Genomic DNA, 21,430 nt, shown 5'->3' with positions numbered 1-21,430 from the left:
TGGGATAAAATCAAAATATTTGACCCATTTGGGGGTGAATTTTGGACCCATTTTTAGTTGGATTTTTGACCCATTTCTGTTGGATTTTTGACCCACTTCAGGATAAATTCTGATCCACTTCAATATGAAATTTTAATCAATTTTGGGGTGGATTTTGACCCATTTTCGGTGGATTTTAACCCATTTCAGACTCTCTGAAGAAGTTTTCCCCCCCCCGCCCCGAATAGTACCGGCCGCTATCCCCTCTCCCCCCCCGCCCCGAATGGTACCGCCCCTCTCCCCTCACAGCGCCGCTTCCGGCTCCCCCCTCCCAGCTTGGTACCGCCCCTCCCGGTTAGAACCGAGCCCTCTCCCCTCTCCCCGCTCCCTGTTGGTATCACCCCCCGTTATCCCGCCCGTTATCACCGGTCCCGGTGTCGGTACCGGCGCTCCCCCCCTCTCCGGTCCCTCACGTTGGTACCGACCCGGCCCGGCCCGGCCGCCGCTCCGGTTCCTTCCGGCCCGCAGAGCCGCGGCCTCCCATTGGCTGAGAGAGACGCGCGCTGCCATTGGTCAGCGCGGATGTCAGGTCACGCCCACGCCGCTTCCCATTGGTCCAGAAAAACGCGCGCTGCGTTGGCCACGCCCACCCGCCTTTACCCTATTGGTCGGAACACACCCGGGAAAGGCGCTGATTGGATGAGAGGAAAGGGGCGGGGTTTGTGAGGGAGAGGAAGAGGGCGGAGCCTCACGAGGTGAGAAGGGGGCGTGGCCAAATGGGCACCATTAAATTTCTTTGAAATTTTTTCGAATTTTTATTTTTTTACTTTTTTTTTTGTTTTACATTTTTCTCCTCTTTTTCCCCCATTCTCTCAGGGTTTCTCTTTAGGAATCTCCTCATAGGGTGCTGATAAATTTCCTTTTAATTGAAATATTTCCTTTATTTTTTCTGACTTTTTTAAAAATTTTTATTTTATTTTTTTGACATTTTTTTATAATTTTTTTTTCCATTTTTTGCCCTTTTTCTGCTGTTTTCCCCCCATTTCCTCAGGGTGTGTCCTTGGGGATCTCCTCGTAGGATGCCATTAAATTGCATTGAAATTTCATTGAAATTTCTCTGACATTTTTTTGAATTTTTTCTTTATTTTTTTGACATTTTTTTGACATTTTTTTGACATTTTTTTGTATTTTTTTTCCATTTTTTGCCCTTTTTCTGCTGTTTTCCCCCCATTTCCTCAGGGTGTGTCCTTGGGGATCTCCTTGTAGGATGCCATTAAATTGCTTTGAAATTTCATTGAAATTTCTCTGCCATTTTTTTGAATTTTTTCTTTATTTTTTCTTTATTTTTTTGACATTTTTTATAATTTTTTTTTCCATTTTTGCCCTTTTTCTGCTGTTTTCCCCCCATTTCCTCAGGGTGTGTCCTTGGGGGGCTCCTCCTGGGGCATCGATAAATTTCTCTGAAATTTCTCTGAAATTTTTTTGAATTTTTTATTTTTTCTTTATTTTTTCTTTATTTTTTTGTATTTTTTTTCCATTTTTTCCCTTTTTCTGCTGTTTTCCCCCCATTTTCTCAGGGTGTGTCCTTGGGGGTCTCCACCTGGGGCGCCGATAACTGAAATATTTTATTTTTCTGACATTTTTTTTATTTTTTTCTTTATTTTTTTGACATTTTTTTGACATTTTTTTATATTTTTTTTCCCATTTTTGCCCTTTTTCTGCTGTTTTCCCCCCATTCTCATGGTGTGTCCTTGGGGGTCTCCACCTGGGGCACCAATAACTGAAATATTTTATTTTTCTGCCATTTTTTTGAATTTTTTCTTTATTTTTTTGACTTTTTTTTGACATTTTTTTGTATTTTTTTTTCCATTTTTGCCCTTTTTCTGCTGTTTTCCCCCCATTTTCTCAGGGTGATTCCTTGGGGGACTCCTCCTGGGGCGCCTCCCCCGCCCCTTTGTCGGCGCCGTCGCCGCCTTTGGCGTTGGGGACCCAGAGCCCCGAGTCGATGCAGCGCTGCATGTGGTACTTGGCCTCCTAAAAAATAAATATAAACAATTAAAAATAAATATAAAAATAAACATAAACAATTAAAAATTAAATTAAACATAAAAATAAACATAGAAATAATAATAAACATGTGGTACTTGGCCTCCTAAAAATTAAATATAAATATAAATAATTAACAATAAAAATAAAAACAAACATTAAAATAAAAATAAACATGTGGTACTTGGCCTCCTAAAAATTAAATATAAATATAAAAATAATTAAAATAAACAATAAAATAAACATTAAAATAAAAATAAACAATTAAAATTAAAATTAAAATAAACATGTGGTACTTGGCCTCCTAAAAATAAAATTTAAAAATTAAACATAGAAATCAACATTAAATTAAAAATAAACAGTTAAAATTAAAATTAAAATTTAAAAAAATTAAACATTAAAATAAAAATAAACAGTTAAAATTGAAATTAAAAATAAAAATAAACATTAAAATAAAAATAAACACGTGGTACTTGGTCTCCTAAAAATAAATAATCAAAAATAAAAATAAAAATAAAAATAAAAATAAAAATAAAAATAAAAATAAAAATGTGGTACTTGGCCTCCTAAAAATTAAATATAAATATAAAAATAATTAAAATAAACAATAAAATAAACATTAAAATAAAAATAAACAATTAAAATTAAAATTAAAATAAACATGTGGTACTTGGCCTCCTAAAAATAAAATTTAAAAATTAAACATAGAAATCAACATTAAATTAAAAATAAACAGTTAAAATTAAAATTAAAATTTAAAAAAATTAAACATTAAAATAAAAATAAACAGTTAAAATTGAAATTAAAAATAAAAATAAACATTAAAATAAAAATAAACACGTGGTACTTGGTCTCCTAAAAATAAATAATCAAAAATAAAAATAAAAATAAAAATAAAAATAAAAATAAAAATAAAAATAAAAATGTGGTACTTGGCCTCCTAAAAATAAATATAAATATAAAAATAAATATAAACAATTAAAATAAACATTAAATAAAAATAAACATGTGGTACTTGGCCTCCTGAAAATAAAAAATAACAATTAAAGTAATTAAAGTAATAAAATAAACATTAAAATAAACAATTAAAATTAAAATAAACATGTGGTACTTGGCCTCCTAAAAATAAATACAAATATAAATGATTAACAATAAAAATAAAAACAAACAATAAAATAAAAATAAACATTAAAATAAACATTAAAATAAAAATAAACATGTGGTACTTGGCCTCCTAAAAATAAATATAAATATAAAAATAAATATAAAGAGTTAAATTAAACATAGAAATAAAAATAAACATGTGGTACTTGGCCTCCTAAAAATGAAAATAAATATAAAAATAATTAAAATAAACATTAAAATAAAAATAAACAATTAAAATTAAAATTAAAATAAACATGTGGTACTTGGCCTCCTAAAAAATAAATATAAAAATAAAAATAAATATAAACAGTTAAATTAAACATAGAAATAAAAATAAACATGTGGTACTTGGCCTCCTGAAAAATAAATATAAAAATAAAAATAAATATAAACAGTTAAATTAAACATAGAAATAAAAATAAACATGTGGTACTTGGCCTCCTAAAAATGAAAATAAACATTAAAATAATTAAAATAAACATTAAAATAAAAATAAACAATTAAAATTAAAATAAACATGTGGTACTTGGCCTCCTAAAAAATAAATATAAAAATAAAAATAAATATAAACAGTTAAATTAAACATAGAAATAAAAATAAACATGTGGTACTTGGCCTCCTGAAAATAAAAATAGATATAAAAATAAATATAAACAATTAAAATAAACATAAAAATAAAAAATAAACATGTGGTACTTGGCCTCCTAAAAACAAAAATAAATTATTAACATTAAAATATAAGTAAACATAAAAAACAAAAATACAAATAAAAATAAAATAAAAATTAAAATAAAAAATTAAAATAAACATTAAAATAAAAATAAACATGTGGTACTTGGCCTCCTGGAAATAAATATAAATATAAAAATAAATATAAAAATAAATATAAACAGTTAAATTAAACATAGAAATAAAAATAAACATGAAAAATAAAAATAAAAAATTAAAATTAAAACAGCAAAAAAACCCAGAAAAATAAAAATAAAATAAATTAAAACGAACAATAAAAATAAAATAAAAATGAAAATAAAATGAAAATAAAAATAAAATAAAAATGAAAATAAAAATGAAAATAAAAATAAAATAAAAATAAAATAAATAAAATAACTAAAATTAAAACAAAAATAAACAATAAAAATAAAACTAAAATAAAAATAAAGATAAAAATAAAAATTAAAATTAAAATAAAAATAAACAATAAAAATTAAAATTAAAATTAAAATAAAATGAAAATAAAAATAAAATAAAAATAAACAATAAAAGTAAAAAAAAAAAATTAAAATTAAAATAAACAATAAAAACTAAAATAAAATGAAAATAAAATGAAAATAAAAATAAACAATAAAAATGAAAATAAAAATAAAATAAAAAACAAAAATAAAATAAAAATAAAAATTAAAATAAACAATAAAAATTAAAATAAAATGAAAATAAAAATAAACATAAAAATTAAAATTAAAATAAAAATAAACAATAAAAATTAAAATAAAAATCAAAATAAAATGAAAATAAAAATAAAATAAAAATAAACAATAAAAATGAAAATAAAAATAAAATAAAAAACAAAAATAAAATAAAAATTAAAATTAAAATGAACAATAAAAATTAAAATAAAATGAAAATAAAAATAAAACTAAAAACAGACAATAAAAATTAAAATAAAAATAAAATAAAAATAATAAAAATTAAAATTAAAATTAAAATGAAATAAATATAACCCCCATCCCCTCACCGTGGGGTCCATCTTGCCGATGGTTTCCTGCAGCAGCTGCACGTCCTTGACATCGAAACATTTCTGCAGCTCCTGGGGACACAAACTGGGATGGACTGGGAGGGACTGGGATGGACTGGGATGGACTGGGAGGGACTGGGATGGACTGGGATGGACTGGGAGGGACTGGGAGGGACTGGGATGGACTGGGATGGACTGGGAGGGACTGGGATGGACTGGGATGGACTGGGAGGGACTGGGATGGACTGGGAGGGACTGGGATGGACTGGGATCAAACTGGGAGGGACTGGGATGGACTGGGAGGGACTGGGAGGGACTGGGATAAACTGGGATGGACTGGGATAAACTGGGAGGGACTGAGACCCACAGATTCCCACAAGAAAACTCCCAAAAAAACCCCAAAATTTCAGGATTTCCCCCCAAAATTTCATAATTCCACCCCAAAATTTCAGGATTTCACCCAAAAAAATCCCAAAATTTCACAATTTAACCCCCAAAATTTCAGGATTTCCCTCCAAAATTTCAGTATTTCCCCCCAAAATTTCACTAATTAAACCCAAAAAACCCCAAAATCCCAGGATTTCACCCCAAAATTTTGTGATTCCACCCAAAAAAACCCCAAAATTTCAGGATTTCCTGCCAAAATCCCATTATTTCCCCCCAAAATTTCAGGATTTCACCCTAAAACCCCCAAAATTTCAGTATTTCCCCCCAAAATTTCATCATTTCACCCTAAAAAAAACCCCAAAATCCCATTATTTTCCTCCAAAATTTCATTATTTCACCCCAAAAAAACTCCAAAATCCCAGGATTTCCCCCCAATATTTCATAATTTCACCTAAAAAACCCCAAAAAATTCAGGATTTAACCCAAAAGAACCCAAAATTTCAGGATTTCACCCCAAAATTTCATGATTTCACCTTAAAAAAACCCCAAAATTTCAGGATTTCACCCTAAAAAACCCAAAATCCAGGATTTTATCCCCAAATGTCAGGATTTCATCTCCCAAAAAAACCAAATCCCACGATTTTCCCCCTAAAATTTCACAATTTCACCTTAAAAAAACCCCAAAATTTCAGGATTTCACCCTAAAAAACCCCAAAAATTTCATAATTCCACCCTAAAAAAACCCCAAAATTTCAGGATTTCACCCCAAAATCCTAAATTTCAGGATTTAACCCCCAAATGTCAGGATTTCACCTCCCAAAAAAACCCAATTCCCACGATTTTCCCCCCAAAATTTCACAATTTCACTTTAAAAAAACCCCAAAATTTCAATATTTCCCCCAAACCCCCAAAATTCAGAATTTAAACCCCAAAATTTCAGGATTTCACCCCAAAAAAACCCCAAAAATCCCAAGATTTCCCCCCACAATTTCAGTATTTCACCTTAAAAAAACCCAAAATTTCAGGATTTCCCCCCAAAATTTCACTATTTCCCCCCAAAACCAGCCCCAAAATCCCAGGATTTCACCCCAAAATTCCATTATTTCCCCCCAAAATTTCATAATTCCACCCCAAAAAATCCCAAAAATTCCATGATTCCACCCAAAAACCTCAAATTTCAGGACTTCCCCCCAAAATTTCAGGATTTCACCTTAAAAAACCCCAAAACTCCAGGATTTCCCCCAAAAATTTCATAATTTCACTTTAAAAAACCCCAAAATCCCAGGATTTCACCCCAAAATTTCATAATTCCACTCCCAAAAAACCCCAAAATTTCAGGATTTCACCCCAAAATCCCAAATGTCAGGATTTCACCCCCCAAAAAAACCAAATCCCATTATTTTCCCCCCAAAATTTCACAATTTCACCTTAAAAAAACCCCAAAATTTCAATATTTCCCCCCAAATTCAGAATTTAACCCACAAATGTCAAGATTTCACCCTCCAAAACCACCCAAAAATCCCACGATTTCCCTCCAAAATTTCAGTATTTCACCCTAAAAAATCCCAAAATTTCAGGATTTCCCGCCAAAATTTCCTATTTCCCCCCCAAAACCAGCCCCAAAATCCCAGGATTTCCATCCAAAATTTCATTATTTCACCTTAAAAAATCCCAAATTTCAGGATTTAACCCCCAAAATTTCAGGATTTCCCCCCAAAATTTCATAATTCTACCCCAAAAAAATCCCAAAATCCCATTATTTCCCCCCAAAATTTCATTATTTCACCTTAAAAACACCCCAAAATTTCAGGATTTAACCCCAAAAATTCATAATTTCACCTTAAAAAAACCCAAAAATTTCATAATTCCACCCAAAAAATCCCAAATTTCAGGATTTCCCCCCAAAATTTCATATTTTCACCTTAAAAAACTTCAGGATTTCACCCCAAATTTTCAGGATTTCACCCCAAAATAAACAATAATTTCAGAATTTCACACCAAAATTCCAGGATTTCCCTCCAAAATTTCAGGATTTCACCCTAAAAAATCCCAAAATTTCAGGATTTCTCCCCAAACCCGGCCCCAAAATCCCAGGATTCCACCCCAAAATCCCATTATTTCCCCCAAAAAAATTCAGGATTTCCCCCCAAAACCAGCCCCAAAATCCCAGAATTTTCTCCCAAAATTTCATAATTTCACCCCAAAATTTCATAATTCCACCCCAAAAAAACCCCAAAATCCCATTATTTCCCCCCAAAATCCCATTATGCCCCCTAAAATCCCACATTACCCCCCAAATTCCAGAACATTCCAGCACTCACGGCAGGCAGGGACTCAAACACCTCCACGGGGTCGAGGCCGCCGGGCCCGAGGCGCTTCTGCCGCTCCTCCTGCTCGTACTCGCGCAGCGCGCGCTCCAGCCGCGCCCGCGCCCGGCCCCGCACGCGCTCCTTGAACGCCTCCAGCTCCTCTGTGAAACCCTCCAGGTATTGTTGATCTGCAGTCTGGGAGAAAAAAACAAAATCAGACAAATTTAACCCAAAAAATCGGGATAAAAACCCCAAAATTGGCCAAATTCAACCCAAAATTCATCCCTGAGACACCAAAATCCATCCTTGAGAAACCAAAATCCATCCCTGAGCTCCTCTGTGAAACCCTCCAGGTATTGTTGATCTGCAGTCTGGGATAAAAAAACCCAAAATCAGACAAATTTAACCCAAAAAAAGGGGATGAAAATGTTAAAATCGGCCAAATTTAACCCAAAATCCGGGATAAAAACAACAAAATCAATCCTTGAGTCAACAAAATCCATCCCTGAGCTCCTCTGTGAAACCCTCCAGGTATTGTTGATCTGCAGTCTGGGATAAAAAACCAAAATCAGCCAAATTTAACCCAAAAAACCGGGATGAAAATGTCAAAATTGGCCAAATTTAACCCAAAAATCCGGGATAAAAACGCCAAAATCGGCCCAAAAATCGTCCCTGAGACACCAAAAACCATCCCTGAGAAACCAAAATCCATCCCTGAGCTCCTCTGTGAAACCCTCCAGGTATTGTTGATCTGCAGTCTGGGGTAAAAAAACAAAATCAGCCAAATTTAACCCAAAAAAACGGGATGAAAATGTCAAAATCGGCCAAATTTAACCCAAAATTCATCCCTGAGACACCAAAAACCATCCCTAAAAAACCAAAATCCATCCCTGAGCTCCTCTGTGAAACCTCCCAGGTATTGTTGATCTGCAGTCTGGGATAAAAAAACAAAATCAGACAAATTTAACCCAAAAAAACGGGATGAAAAACCCAAAATCGGCCAAATTTAACCCAAAAAAACGGGATGAAAATGTCAAAATCAACCAAATTCAGCCCAAAATCCAACACAAAATCTCCTCCAGGTAGTGTTGGGTTCTCAGTCTGGAATTATAAATGGGTTTAAAATCCTAAAATTCAATCCTAAATCCATCCCTGAGCTCCTCTGTGAAACCCTCCAGGTATTGTTGATCTGCAGTCTGGGAGAAAAAAACCAAAATCAGCCAAATTCAGCCCAAAAAAACGGGATGAAAATGTCAAAATTGGCCAAATTCAACCCAAAAAAATGGGATGAAAACGTCAAAATTGGCCAAATTCAGCCCAAAAATCCATCCCTGAGACACCAAAATCCATCCTTGAGAAATCAAAATCCAACCCTGAGCTCCTCTGTGAAACCCTCCAGGTATTGTTGATCTGCAGTCTGGGATAAAAAACCCAAAATCAGCCAAATTTAACCCAAAAAAACGGGATGAAAACACCAAAATCAGCCAAATTCAGCTCAAAAAAAGGGGATGAAAACGTCAAAATCGGCCAAATTCAGCTCAAAAAAACAGGATAAAAAACCCAAAATCAGCCAAATTTAACCCAAAAAAAGGGGATGAAAATGTCAAAATCGGCCAAATTTAACCCAAAAATCCGGATGAAAACACCAAATTCGGCCCAAAAATCATCCCTGAGAGACAAAATCCATCCCTGAGCTCCTCTGTGAAACCTTCCAGGTATTGTTGATCTGCAGTCTGGGATAAAAAACCAAAATCAGCCAAATTTAACACAAAAAAAGGGGATGAAAATGTCAAAATCGGCCAAATTTAACCCAAAAAAACGGGAGGAAAATGTCAAAATTGGCCAAATTCAGCCCAAATTTTCATCCAGGTATGGATGGTCTGAGATTAAAATGGGATAAAAACACCAAAATCCATCCCTGAGCTCCTCTGTGAAACCCTCCAGGTATTGTTGATCTGCAGTCTGGGATAAAAAACCCAAAATCAGCCAAATTTAACCCAAAAAATTGGGATAAAAAACCCAAAATCGGCCAAATTTAACCCAAAATCCATCCCTGAGTCAACAAAATCCATCCTTGAGAAACCAAAATCCATCCCTGAGCTCCTCTGAGAAACCCTCCAGGTATTGTTGATCTGCAGTCTGGGATAAAAAAACCAAAATCAGACAAATTTAACCCAAAAAAACGGGATGAAAACGCCAAAATCGGCCAAATTCAGCCCAAAATTGAACCCAAAATTTCATCCAGGCACTGCTGGGTTCTCAATCTGAAATTATAAATGGGGTTAAAATCCTAAAATTCAACCCAAAATCCATCCCTGAGCTCCTCTGTGAAACCCTCCAGGTATTGTTGATCTGCAGTCTGGGATAAAAAAACCCCAAATTAGCCAAATTCAGCCCAAAAAATTGGGATAAAAAACCCAAAATCGGCCAAATTCAGCCCAAAAAAACGGGATGAAAATGTCAAAATCAGCCAAATTTAACCCAAAATTTCATCCAGGTATGGATGGTCTGAGATTAAAATGGGATAAAAACACCAAAATCCATCCCTGAGCTCCTCTGTGAAACCTTCCAGATATTGTTGATCTGCAGTCTGGGGTAAAAAAACAAAATCAGACAAATTTAACCCAAAAAATCGGGATAAAAAACCCAAAATCAGCCAAATTTAACCCAAAAAAACGGGATGAAAATGCCAAAATTGGCCAAATTCAGCTCAAAATCCAACCCTGAGAGACAAAATCCAACCCTGAGAGACAAAATCCATCCCTGAGCTCCTCTGTGAAACCCTCCAGGTATTGTTGATCTGCAGTCTGGGGTAAAAAAACCAAAATCAGCCAAATTTAACCCAAAAATCTGGGATAAAAAACCTAAAATCAGCCAAATTTAACCCAAAAAAACGGGATGAAAATGTCAAAATTGGCCAAATTCAGCTCAAAATCTGCTCCAGGTACTGCTGGGTTCCAGTGTGAAATAATAAATGGGATTAAAATCCTAAAATCCAACCCAAAATCCATCCCTGAGCTCCTCTGTGAAACCCTCCAGGTATTGTTGATCTGCAGTCTGGGATAAAAAACCCAAAATCAGCCAAATTTAACCCAAAAAATTGGGATAAAAAACCCAAAATCGGCCAAATTCAGCCCAAAAAAAACGGGATAAAAACACCAAAATCAGCACAAAAATCTCTCCAGGTACTGCTGGGTTCCAGTCTGGAATTATAAATGGGATTAAAATCCTAAAATTCAATCCTAAATCCATCCCTGAGCTCCTCTGTGAAACCCTCCAGGTATTGTTGATCTGCAGTCTGGGATAAAAAACCAAAATCAGACAAATTTAACCCAAAAAAATGGGATGAAAACACCAAAATTGGCCAAATTCAGCCCAAAATTGAACCCAAAATCTCATCCAGGCACTGCTGGGTTCCAGTCTGGGATTAAAAATTGGAATTTCAGGGGGGAAAAATTCCTAAGGAAATCCCAAATTGTCGTTTCTGTCATCTGAACCACAAATTTCAACACTAAATTATCAAATTTCAACCCCAAAAAATCCAAATTTCAACCCTAAATATTCAAATTTCAACCCAAAATAAACAAATTTCAACCCTAAATAAACAAATTTCAACCCAAATATCCAAATTCCAACCCAAAATATCCAAATTTCAACCAAAATATTCAAATTCCAACCAAAATATTCAAATTTCAATCCTAAATATCAAAATTTCAACCCTAAATATCCAAATTTTAACCTTAAATATCCAAATTTCAACCCAAAATATTCAAATTTCAGCCCAAAATATTCTAATTTCAACCCTAAAATATCAAAATTTCAACCCAAAACCCCAAATTCCCATCCTAAATATCCAAATTTCCACCCGAAAATCCCAAATTTCAACCCTAAATAAACAAATTTCAACCCTAAATATCCAAATTTCACTCCAAAATATCCAAATTTCATCTTAAATATCCAAATTTCAACCCTAAATATTCTAATTTCGACCCCAAAACCCAAAATTCCAACTCAAAATATCCAAATTTCAACCCTAAATATCCGAATTTTGACCCTAAATATTCAAATTTCAGCCCAAAATATCCAAATTTCAACCCAAAAAATCCAAATTTCAATCCTAAATATCCAAATTTCACCCCAAATATCCAAATTTCAATCCTAAATATCCAAATTTCACCCCAAATATCCAAATTTCAATCCTAAATAAACAAATTTCAACCCTAAATATCCAAATTCCAACCAAAATATCCAAATTTCACCTAAAATATCCAAATTTCAATCCTAAATATCCAAATTTCACCCCAAAATATCCAAATTTCAACCCCAAAACCCAAATTTCCAACCCAAAATATTCAAATTTCACCCCAAAATATTCAAATTTCACCCCAAAAAATCCAAATTTCAACCCTAAATATCAAAATTTCAACCAAAATATTCAAATTTCAACACAAAATATCGAAATTTCACCCAAAATATCCAAATTCCAACCCTAAATATTCAAATTCAAACCCAAAATATCCAAATTTCAATTCTAAATAAACAAATTTCAACCAAAAAATCCAAATTTCAACCCTAAATATTCAAATTTCACCCCAAATATCCAAATTTCAATCCTAAATAAACAAATTTCAACCCAAAATCCCAAATTCCAACCCTTGGAGCTCAAGGATTTGGGATTTTGGGGTCAAATTTGGATTTTTTGGGTTGAAATTTGGATAGTTTAGGTCAGAATTTGGATTTTTTGGGTTCCAGGTGAGTTTTTTGGATTGGAATTTGGATATTTAAGGTGAAATTTGGATATTTTGGGTTGGAATTTGGATATTTTGGGTTCCCAGGTGAGTTTTTTGGGTTGGAATTTGAGTATTTTAGGTCAGAATTTGGATTTTTTTGGGTTCCAGGTGAGTTTTTTGGGTTGGAATTTGGATTTTTTTGGGTTGGAATTTGGATTTTTTGGGCTGTAATTTGGATATTTTGGGTTGCCAGCTGAGTTTTTTAGATCAGAATTTAGATTTTTTGGGTTAGAATTTTTTTATTTTGGGTCAGAATTTGGATTTTTTGGGTTAGAATTTGTTTATTTTGGGTTGTAATTTGAATATTTTGGTTTCCAGGTGAATTTTTTGGGTTGGAATTTGTTTATTTTGGGTTAGAATTTTTTTATTTTGGACTGAAATTTGAATATTTTGGGTTGCCAGGTGAGTTTTTTTGGTTGTAATTTGGATTTTTTGGGTCCCAGGTGAGTTTTTTGGGTTGGAATTTTGAGTTTTGGGTTGGAATTTTGGGGTTTTGGGTTGGAATTTAAATATTTTGGGTTCCAGGTGAATTTTTTGGGTTGGAATTTCAATTTTTTGGGCTGAAATTTGGATATTTTAAGTCAGAATTTAGATATTTTGGGTCTCAGGTGAGTTTTTTGGGTTGTAATTTGAATATTTTGGGTTCCAGGTGAGTTTTTTGGTCAGAATTTGGATCTTTTTGGTTTCCAGGTGAGTTTTTTGGACTGTAATTTGGATTTTTTGGCTTCCCAGGTGAGTTTTTTAGATCAGAATTTGGATTTTTTGGGTTAGAATTTTTTTATTTTGGGTTGTAATTTGGATTTTTTGGGTTTCCAGGTCAGTTTTTTGGGTTGGAATTTGAATATTTTGGGTTCCAAGTGAGTTTTTTGGGTTGGAATTTGTTTATTTAGAGTTACAATTTGGATTTTTTGAGTTGTAATTTGGATTTTTTTGGTTTCCAGGTGTTTTTTTACCTTGATCTTGGTGAAGAACTGCCTGAAACAGGCCCTGGGATCAACCTTGAGACTCTTGGCCAGCTCCAGGGTGAACTGCATGACGATGGTCTGGTGGGCAACCTGCTCCATCAGGGCGTGTTTCTGGGGAAAAAATATCAAAAATGGATAAAAATAAATTAAAAATGGGAAAAAATACTGAAAATTGGGGGAAAAAATCAAAAAAAATGGGAAAAAAACGTCAAAAAAATGGGAAAAAAATCGTAAATTAATCCCAAATTAATCCTAAATTAATCCCAAAAGATCCAACCTGCTCCATCAGGGCGTGTTTCTAGGGAAAAAATATCAAAAATGGGTAAAAATATAAAAAAATAGGAAAAAAATCTAAAAAAATGGGAAAAAAATTCCAAAAAAATGGGAAAAAAAACCTCAAAAAATGGGAAAAAAACGTCAAAAAAATGGGAAAAAAATTCTAAATTAATTCCAAATGGATCCAACCTGCTCCATCAGGGTTTGTTTCTGGGGAAAAAAACATAAAAAATGGGAAAAAATAAAAAAAATGGGAAAAAAATCTAAAAAAATGGGAAAAAAATAAAAAAAAAATGGGAAAAAAATTTAAAAAAAAGGGAAAAAAACGTCAAAAAAATGGGAAAAAAAATTCTAAATTAATTCCAAATGGATCCAACCTGCTCCATCAGGGCGTGTTTCTGGGGAAAAAACACAAAATTTGTAAAAAAATAAAAAAATCAAAAAAAAAGGGGAAAAAAAACCCAAAAAATGGGGAAAAAATGCAAAAAAATGGGGAAAAAAATCCCAAAAAATCCCAAATTAATCCCAAATTAATCCCAAAAAAATCCAACCTGCTCCATCAGGGCGTGTTTCTGGGGGAAAAACAGAAAAATTGGGAAAAAATTTTAAAAATGGGAAAAAATACTGAAAATTGGGGAAAAAAATAAAAAAAAAATGGGAAAAAAATCCAAAAAAATGGGAAAAAATCCTAAATTAATCCCAAATTAATCCCAAATGGATCCAACCTGCTCCATCAGGGTTTGTTTCTGGGGGAAAAAACAGAAAAATTGGGTAAAAATTAAAAAATGGGAAAAAATCCCAAAAATTGGGGAAAAAAATAAATAAAATGGGAAAAAAATCCAAAAAATGGGAAAAAAACGTCAAAAAAATGGGAAAAAAATCCTAAATTAATCCCAAATTAATCCCAAAAAAATCCAACCTGCTCCATCAGGGCGTGTTTCTGGGGAAAAAACATAAAAATTGGGAAAAAAGAACAAAAATGGGAAAAAATCCCGAAAATTGGGGAAAAAAAAAAAAAAAAAAAGGGAAAAAACCTCAAAAAAATGGGAAAAAAAATCCTAAATTAATCCCAAATGGATCCAAGCTGCTCCATCAGGGTTTGTTTCTGGGGAAAAAAACACAAAAATTGGGTAAAAATAAAAAAAAATGGGAAAAAAATCTAAAAAAAATGGGAAAAAAAGGTCAAAAAATTGGGAAAAAAATCCCAAATTAATCCAAAATGGATCCAACCTGCTCCATCAGGGTTTGTTTCTGGGGGAAAAAAAATCAAAAATGAGAAAAAGAAATTAAAAAAATAAATAAGAGGGGAAAAAAACCCAAAAATCCCAAAAAAAGGGGAAAAAAAACCCAAAAAATGGGAAAAAAACGTCAAAAAAATGGGAAAAAAATCCTAAATTAATCCCAAATTGATCCAATCTGCTCCATCAGGGTTTGTTTCTGGGGAAAAAACACAAAAAATGGGAAAAAAATTTAAAAATGGGAAAAAATCCTGAAAATTGGGGAAAAAAATCCAAAAAAATGGGAAAAAAATTTAAAAAAAGGGAAAAAAATCAAAAAAAAAATGGGAAAAAAATCCTAAATTAATCCCAAATGGATCCAAGCTGCTCCATCAGGGTTTGTTTCTGGGGAAAAAAACATAAAATTCGGTAAAAAATGGAAAAAAATGGGAAAAAATACTGAAAATTGGGGAAAAAAATAAAAAAAAATGGGAAAAAAATCCCAAAAAATGGGAAAAAAACGTCAAAAAAATGGGAAAAAAATCCTAAATTAATCCCAAATTAATCCCAAAAAAATCCAACCTGCTCCATCAGGGTTTGTTTCTGGGGGAAAAAACATAAAAATTGGGTAAAAATAAAAAAAAATGGGAAAAAATCCTGAAAATTGGGGAAAAAAATCTCAAAAAATGGGAAAAAAAAATCTCAAAAAATGGGAAAAAAAAGTCAAAAAAAAGGGAAAAAAATCCTAAATTAATCCCAAATGGATCCAAGCTGCTCCATCAGGGTTTGTTTCTGGGGGAAAAAATATCAAAAATGAGAAAAAGAAATTAAAAAAATAAATAAGAGGGGAAAAAAACCCCAAAAATCCCTAAAAAAGGGGAAAAAAAAACCAAAAAATGGGGAAAAAAAACGTCAAAAAAATGGGGAAAAAATCCCAAATTAATCCCAAATTAATCCCAAATGGATCCAACCTGCTCCATCAGGGTTTGTTTCTGGGGGAAAAATATCAAAATTGGGTAAAAATAAAAAAAAATGGGGAAAAAATCTAAAAAAATGGGAAAAAAATTAAAAAAAATGGGAAAAAAATAAAAAAAAATGGGGAAAAAACCGTCAAAAAAATGGGAAAAAAATCCTAAATTAATCCCAAATTAATCCCACCTGCTCCATCAGGGTTTGTTTCTGGGGGAAAAAACATAAAAATTGGGAAAAAGGAACAAAAATGTGAAAAAATCCTGAAAATTGGGGAAAAAAATAAAAAAAAATGGGAAAAAAATCAAAAAAAATGGGGAAAAAATCAAAAAAAAAGGGAAAAAAAACGTCAAAAAAATGGGAAAAAAATTCTAAATTAATCCCAAAAGGATCCAAGCTGCTCCATCAGGGTTTGTTTCTGGGGGAAAAACATAAAAAATGGGTAAAAATAAAAAAAAAATGGAAAAAAAAATCTAAAAAAATGGGAAAAAAATCCAAAAAAATGGGAAAAAAATAAAAAAAAATGGGAAAAAAACGTCAAAAAAATGGGGAAAAAATCCCAAATTAATCCCAAATGGATCCCACCTGCTCCATCAGGGCGTGTTTCTGGGGAAAAAAACACAAAATTTGGGAAAAAATAGGAAAAAATCCCAAAAATTGGGGAAAAAAATCAAAAAAAATGGGAAAAAAATTTAAAAAATGGAAAAAAAATCCAAAAAAATGGGAAAAAAACCCAAAAAATGGGAAAAAAACCTCAAAAAATGGGGAAAAAATCCCAAATTAATCCCAAAAAAATCCAACCTGCTCCATCAGGGCGTGTTTCTGGGGAAAAAACACAAAAAATGGGAAAAAGAAATTTAAAAATACAAAAATGGGGAAAATAAGAAAAAAAAAACTGTAAAAAATTGTAAAAAAAAATCAAAAAACGGGGAAAAAAAATCCAAAAAAATTCGAAAAAAAATCCCAAAAAAATCCCAAAAAAATCCCAAAAAAATCCCCAAAAATGGGAAAAAATGGTCCCAAATTGATCCCAAATTAATCACAAATTAATCACTAATTAATCCTTAATTAATCACTAATTAATCCCTAATTTCATGGCTCCCCATACCAGGAAAAAATTTTAAATTAATCCTAAATTGATCCCAAATTAATTCCTAATTAATCCTAATTAATCCCAAATTAATCCCAAATTTAACCCTTATTGATCTCAAATTAATCCCAAATTAATCCCAAATTTATTCCTTATTGATCCCAAATTAATCCCTAATTAATCCTTAATTAATCCTTAATTAATCACTAATTAATCCCTAATTTCATGGCTTCTCATACCAGGAAAAAATTTTAAATTAATCCCAAATTGATCCCAAATTAATTCCTAATTAATCCCTAATTAATCCCAAATTTACTCCAAAATTTAATTTTTAAACTTTAATTTTTTTTAAATTTTAAAAACAACCTTTCTCAAAAATAAATTTAATTTTTAAACATAATTTTTTTTCATTTTAAAACACATTTAAGGGTCTTTTCCCACTTTAAATCCTCATTTTTTGACCCGAAAAATGGGAAAAAAATTTAAAAAAATTAGGAAAAAAAATTTTTTAAAATTTTAAAAAATTTTTAAAGTGCTAAAAATTTTTATTTTTCATTTTTTCAACCCAAATCTCACCTCCTCCACCTCCAGGTCGATGCACCAGATCACCAAATAATTTTATTTCATATTAATCCCAAATTAATTCCTAATTAATCCCAAATTAACCCCAAATTAATCCCAAATTAACCCCAAAATTTAGTTTTTAAATTTTAATTTTTTTTAATTTTAAAAATAATCTTTCTCAAAAATAAATTTAATTTTTAAACTCTAATTTTTTATTATTTTTAACACTGTTTCAAGGACTTTTTACCACTTTAAATCCTCATTTTTTGACCCGAAAAATGGGAAAAAAATTTTAAAAAATTAGGAAAAAAAATTTTTAAAAATTAAAAAAAAATTTTAAAATGTTAAAAATTTTTATTTTTCATTTTTTCAACCCAAATCTCACCTCCTCCACCTCCAGGTCGATGCACCAGATCACCAAATAATTCGCTGTCTCCTCACACACCAGGTGAGGATTGTCTGACAGGTATTTCTGGGAGTCATCCCAACGCCTCAGCATCCCTAAAAAAATAAAATTAAATTAAATTTTTAATTGGTTAATTAGGATAATTAATTGAGAATAAAATGAGGTGGGGTTTTGGGGTGAAATCCTGAAGTTTTGGGGTTTTTTGGGGGGAAAAAATGAAATTTTGGGGTGAAATCCTGAAATTTTGGGGTTTTTTGCATCCCTAAAAAATAAAATAAAAATTAAAATTTTAATTATTTAATTAAGGAAATTAATTGAGAAAAAAATGAGGTGGGGTTTTGGGGTGAAATTGTGAAATTTTTGGGGATTTTTGGGGGGAAAAAAATGAAATTTTGGGGTGAAATCCTGAAATTTTGGGGTTTTTTGCATCCCTAAAAAATAAAATAAAATTTAAATTTTTAATTAGTTAATTAAGGAAATTAATTGAGAAAAAAATGAGGTGGGGTTTTGGGGTGAAATTATGAAGTTTTGGGGTGAAATCCCGAAATTTTGGGGATTTTTGGGGGGGAAAAATGAAATTTTGGGGGGAAATCCTGAAATTTTGGGGTGAAATCCTGAAATTTTGGGGTTTTTTGCATCCCTAAAAAATAAAATAAAATTTAAATTTTTAATTTGTTAATTAAGGAAATTAATTGAGAATAAAATGAGGTGGGGTTTTGGGGTGAAATCCTGGAATTTTGGGGTGAAATTCTGAAATTTTGGGGCTTTTTTGGGGAAAAAAAATGGAATTTTGGGTTTTTTTGGGAGTTTTCTTGTGGGATCTGTGGCTCCCAGTCTGATTCCAGTTCCTCCCAGTACATCCCAGTTATTCCCAGTGTGATCCCAGTCCCTCCCAGTATATCCCAGTTATTCCCAGTATATCCCAGTCACTCTCAGTACATCCCAGTATATCCCAGTGTGATCCCAGTCCCTCCCAGTATATCCCAGTGTGATCCCAGTATATCCTAGTCCCTCCCAGTGTGATCCCAGTTCATCCCAGTATATCCCAGTCACTCCCAGTACATCCCAGTGTGATCCCAGTTCCCCCCAGTTTGATCCCAGTATGATCCCAGTCACTCCCAGTACATCCCAGTATATCCCAGTCACTCCCAGTACATCCCAGTGTGATCCCAGTCCCTCCCAGTATATCCCAGTCACTCCCAGTACATCCCAGTATATCCCAGTCACTCCCAGCTTGACCCCAGTTGCTCCCAGTACATCCCAGACTGATCCCAGTCACTCCCAGTCCTTCCCAGTCTGATCCCAGTACATCCCAGACACTCCCAGTGTGATCTCAGTCACTCCCAGTACATCCCAGTGTGATCCCAGTCCATCCCAATCGCTCCCAGTCCATCCCAGTATATCCCAGTGTGATCCTAGTACATCCCAGTTTGATTCCAGTCTGATTCCAGTCCCTCCCAGTAAATCCCAGTGTGATCCCAGTCGCTCCCAGTCACTCCCAGCATATCCCAGTGTGATCCCAGTACATCTCAGTCCCTCCCAGTACATCCCAGTCTGATCCCAGTGCCTCCCAATGTGATTCCAGTCCCTCCCAGTATATCCCTGTCCCTCCCAGTATATCCCAGTCACTCCCAGTACATCCCAGTATGATCCCAGTCACTCCCAGCTTGATCCCAGTCCCTCCCAGTTGCTCCCAATTCATCTCAGTACATCCCAATCACTCCCAGTACATCCCAGTCTGATCCCAGTCCCTCCCAGTATATCCCAGTCCCTCCCAGTCCATCCCAGTATATCCCAGTCCATCCCAGTATATCCCAGTCCCTCCCAGTATATCCCAGTCCCTCCCAGTCCCTCACCAAAGTGTTTAATCTGCTTCTCGTATCTCTCCACGAACGTTTTGTGTTTTTTTTCCTTCTGCTCCTCTGTCTCCTCCTTCTCCTCGGGTTTCACGTTGAAAACACTCTGGGAAATTTAAAAAAAAAATTGGGAACGATTTTGGGGTGAAACCTGACAAAAACAGGGATGGGGAAATTGGGATTTTCACCCAAAAATATTTTTTAAAAATTTTTTAAAAACTAGGAATGATTCTGGGGAAAAACCTCACAAAACCAGGGATGGGAAATTGGGATTTTCATTAAAAAAAAATTTAAAAAATTAAAAATAAATGGAAATGATTCTGGGGTGAAACCTCACAAAATCAAGGATAAGGAAATCGGGATTTTCACCCAAAAAATAATAAAAATAAAAATTTAAAAAATAAAATAAAAACCCACCTTGCTGAAGCCGTCCTTGCTGAGCGTGTCCACATTCCAGGGCATGTTCTTCTCCTTCTTCCTCAGCTCCTCCAGCTTGTTCTCCCAACTTTTCTCCTCGTTTTTCAGCTGCTGGGCCTCGGCCTGGAGCTTTTCCAGCTCCCCTTTGCCACTCTCTGGATCAGCCACTTCCAACTCCTTCATTTTCTTCTGGCACTCGGCGAGTTTCCTCTTGCATTCCCTGCAGCCTTTATCCAGCTCCTCCTTCTCCTTCTGGAACTGCTCCATCCTCTCCACTCGGGCCTGGAGGGGGGAAAAATCAACACCAGAAAAGGTTTTTAGTTTGTCATTCTCAGGTTTTGGAATTATGAAGGTCAAATCTTCCCTCAGGGAAAATTTCTGGGGGGTCTGTGCCTCTTCAAAAAGGTTTTTTAAGGGAATTAAAAGTTCCCAATTCGGGGATTGGGGGAATGGAGCAGGAATTATGGAGGAAGGGGAAATGAGGGGAGTCCCCCAGTGTGGATTCCTGTGGGAAAAGCGAAGCCCCCTCCTCATGCGGATCCCTGAAAATAGAAAAATTAAAAAAAAAACCCGCTTCTTCCCCATCCCTGCGCGAATCCCTGGAATCCTGCGGGAATACGAGCAGCACTCGGAAAAAACCCCAAATTCACATCACCCCTTCATTCCCATCCTTAATTCCCTCAGGGAAATCCCAGGCGCGGTCGCCATGGGAACGGGCCTCCCGCGGAATGCCAGGCCCGGCGTGTGGGTGGAGAAGGGGGGGGGTGAGGCGGGGAGTGACGCGGAGCGGCCTCGCCTCACCTGGTGCCGCCATCGGAAAAGACTGGCGGTGTCGATGTTGGGGTGAGTCTCGTCTTCGTCGTCCGAGACCTCGATGTGGTCCCACACGCTGTAATCCACCATGGCGAGGCCGCCGCGACCCTCCGGCACCCGCCCGGCCCGGCTACTTCCGCCCGCGCCTGACGCACTTCCGGTGCCCCGCCCGGCCTGGCTACTTCCGCCCGCGCCTGACGCACTTCCGGTGCCCCGCCCGGCATGGCTACTTCCGCCCGCGCCTGACGCACTTCCGGTGCCCCGCCCCGCCCGGCTACTTCCGCCCGCGCCTGACGCACTTCCGGTATTCCGCCCTTTCTGCGCATGCGCGGTGCCCGCCCGGAGCTTTGCCCTTTTCAAATATGGCGGCGGATTTAAAGTGACGTGCGTCATAAGCTGAGGGTACATACGCGGCGTTTTATAAATTCAAGGAAAAGAGTAATTCGAACTGTTTTAAGGGTTTGAATT

At 34.4% G+C, this 21,430-nt stretch overlaps 1 protein-coding gene across 1 annotated transcript; it reads right to left on the bottom strand.

Annotated features, from left to right (window-relative positions):
- Positions 1–1,817: 1,817 nt before the first annotated feature.
- On the bottom strand, positions 1,818–21,124 carry CDC37 (cell division cycle 37, HSP90 cochaperone). The gene is made up of 8 exons (XM_033083850.2): positions 20,951–21,124; positions 20,150–20,431; positions 19,733–19,838; positions 17,856–17,971; positions 13,343–13,465; positions 7,612–7,794; positions 4,904–4,975; positions 1,818–2,013 (listed from the first exon to the last, which is right to left on the bottom strand). Exons 1-8 carry the CDS (start codon positions 21,050–21,052, stop codon positions 1,885–1,887), a joined length of 1,113 nt encoding a protein of 370 aa, XP_032939741.1. The 5' UTR covers positions 21,053–21,124; the 3' UTR covers positions 1,818–1,884.
- Between the last annotated feature and the right edge of the window lie 306 nt (positions 21,125–21,430).

The sequence above is a fragment of the Catharus ustulatus genome, chromosome 33, assembly GCF_009819885.2.
Source record: "Catharus ustulatus isolate bCatUst1 chromosome 33, bCatUst1.pri.v2, whole genome shotgun sequence".
NCBI lineage: Eukaryota > Metazoa > Chordata > Aves > Passeriformes > Turdidae > Catharus > Catharus ustulatus.
The sequence above is the reverse complement of the archived record's forward strand: the minus strand, read 5'-3'. Positions and strand labels throughout refer to the sequence as shown.

Excerpts from the sequence above, each read along its gene's own strand:
- CDC37 (XM_033083850.2), bottom strand. The coding sequence starts at position 21,052 with ATGGTGGATTACAGCGTGTGGGACCACATCGAGGTCTCGGACGACGAA. Across the intron at positions 7,795-13,342 it reads AGTTCTTCACCAAGATCAAG|ACTGCAGATCAACAATACCT; the intron begins GTAAAAAAACAC and ends TTTTTCTCCCAG. Across the intron at positions 2,014-4,903 it reads TCGGCAAGATGGACCCCACG|GAGGCCAAGTACCACATGCA; the intron begins GTGAGGGGATGG and ends TTTATTTTTTAG.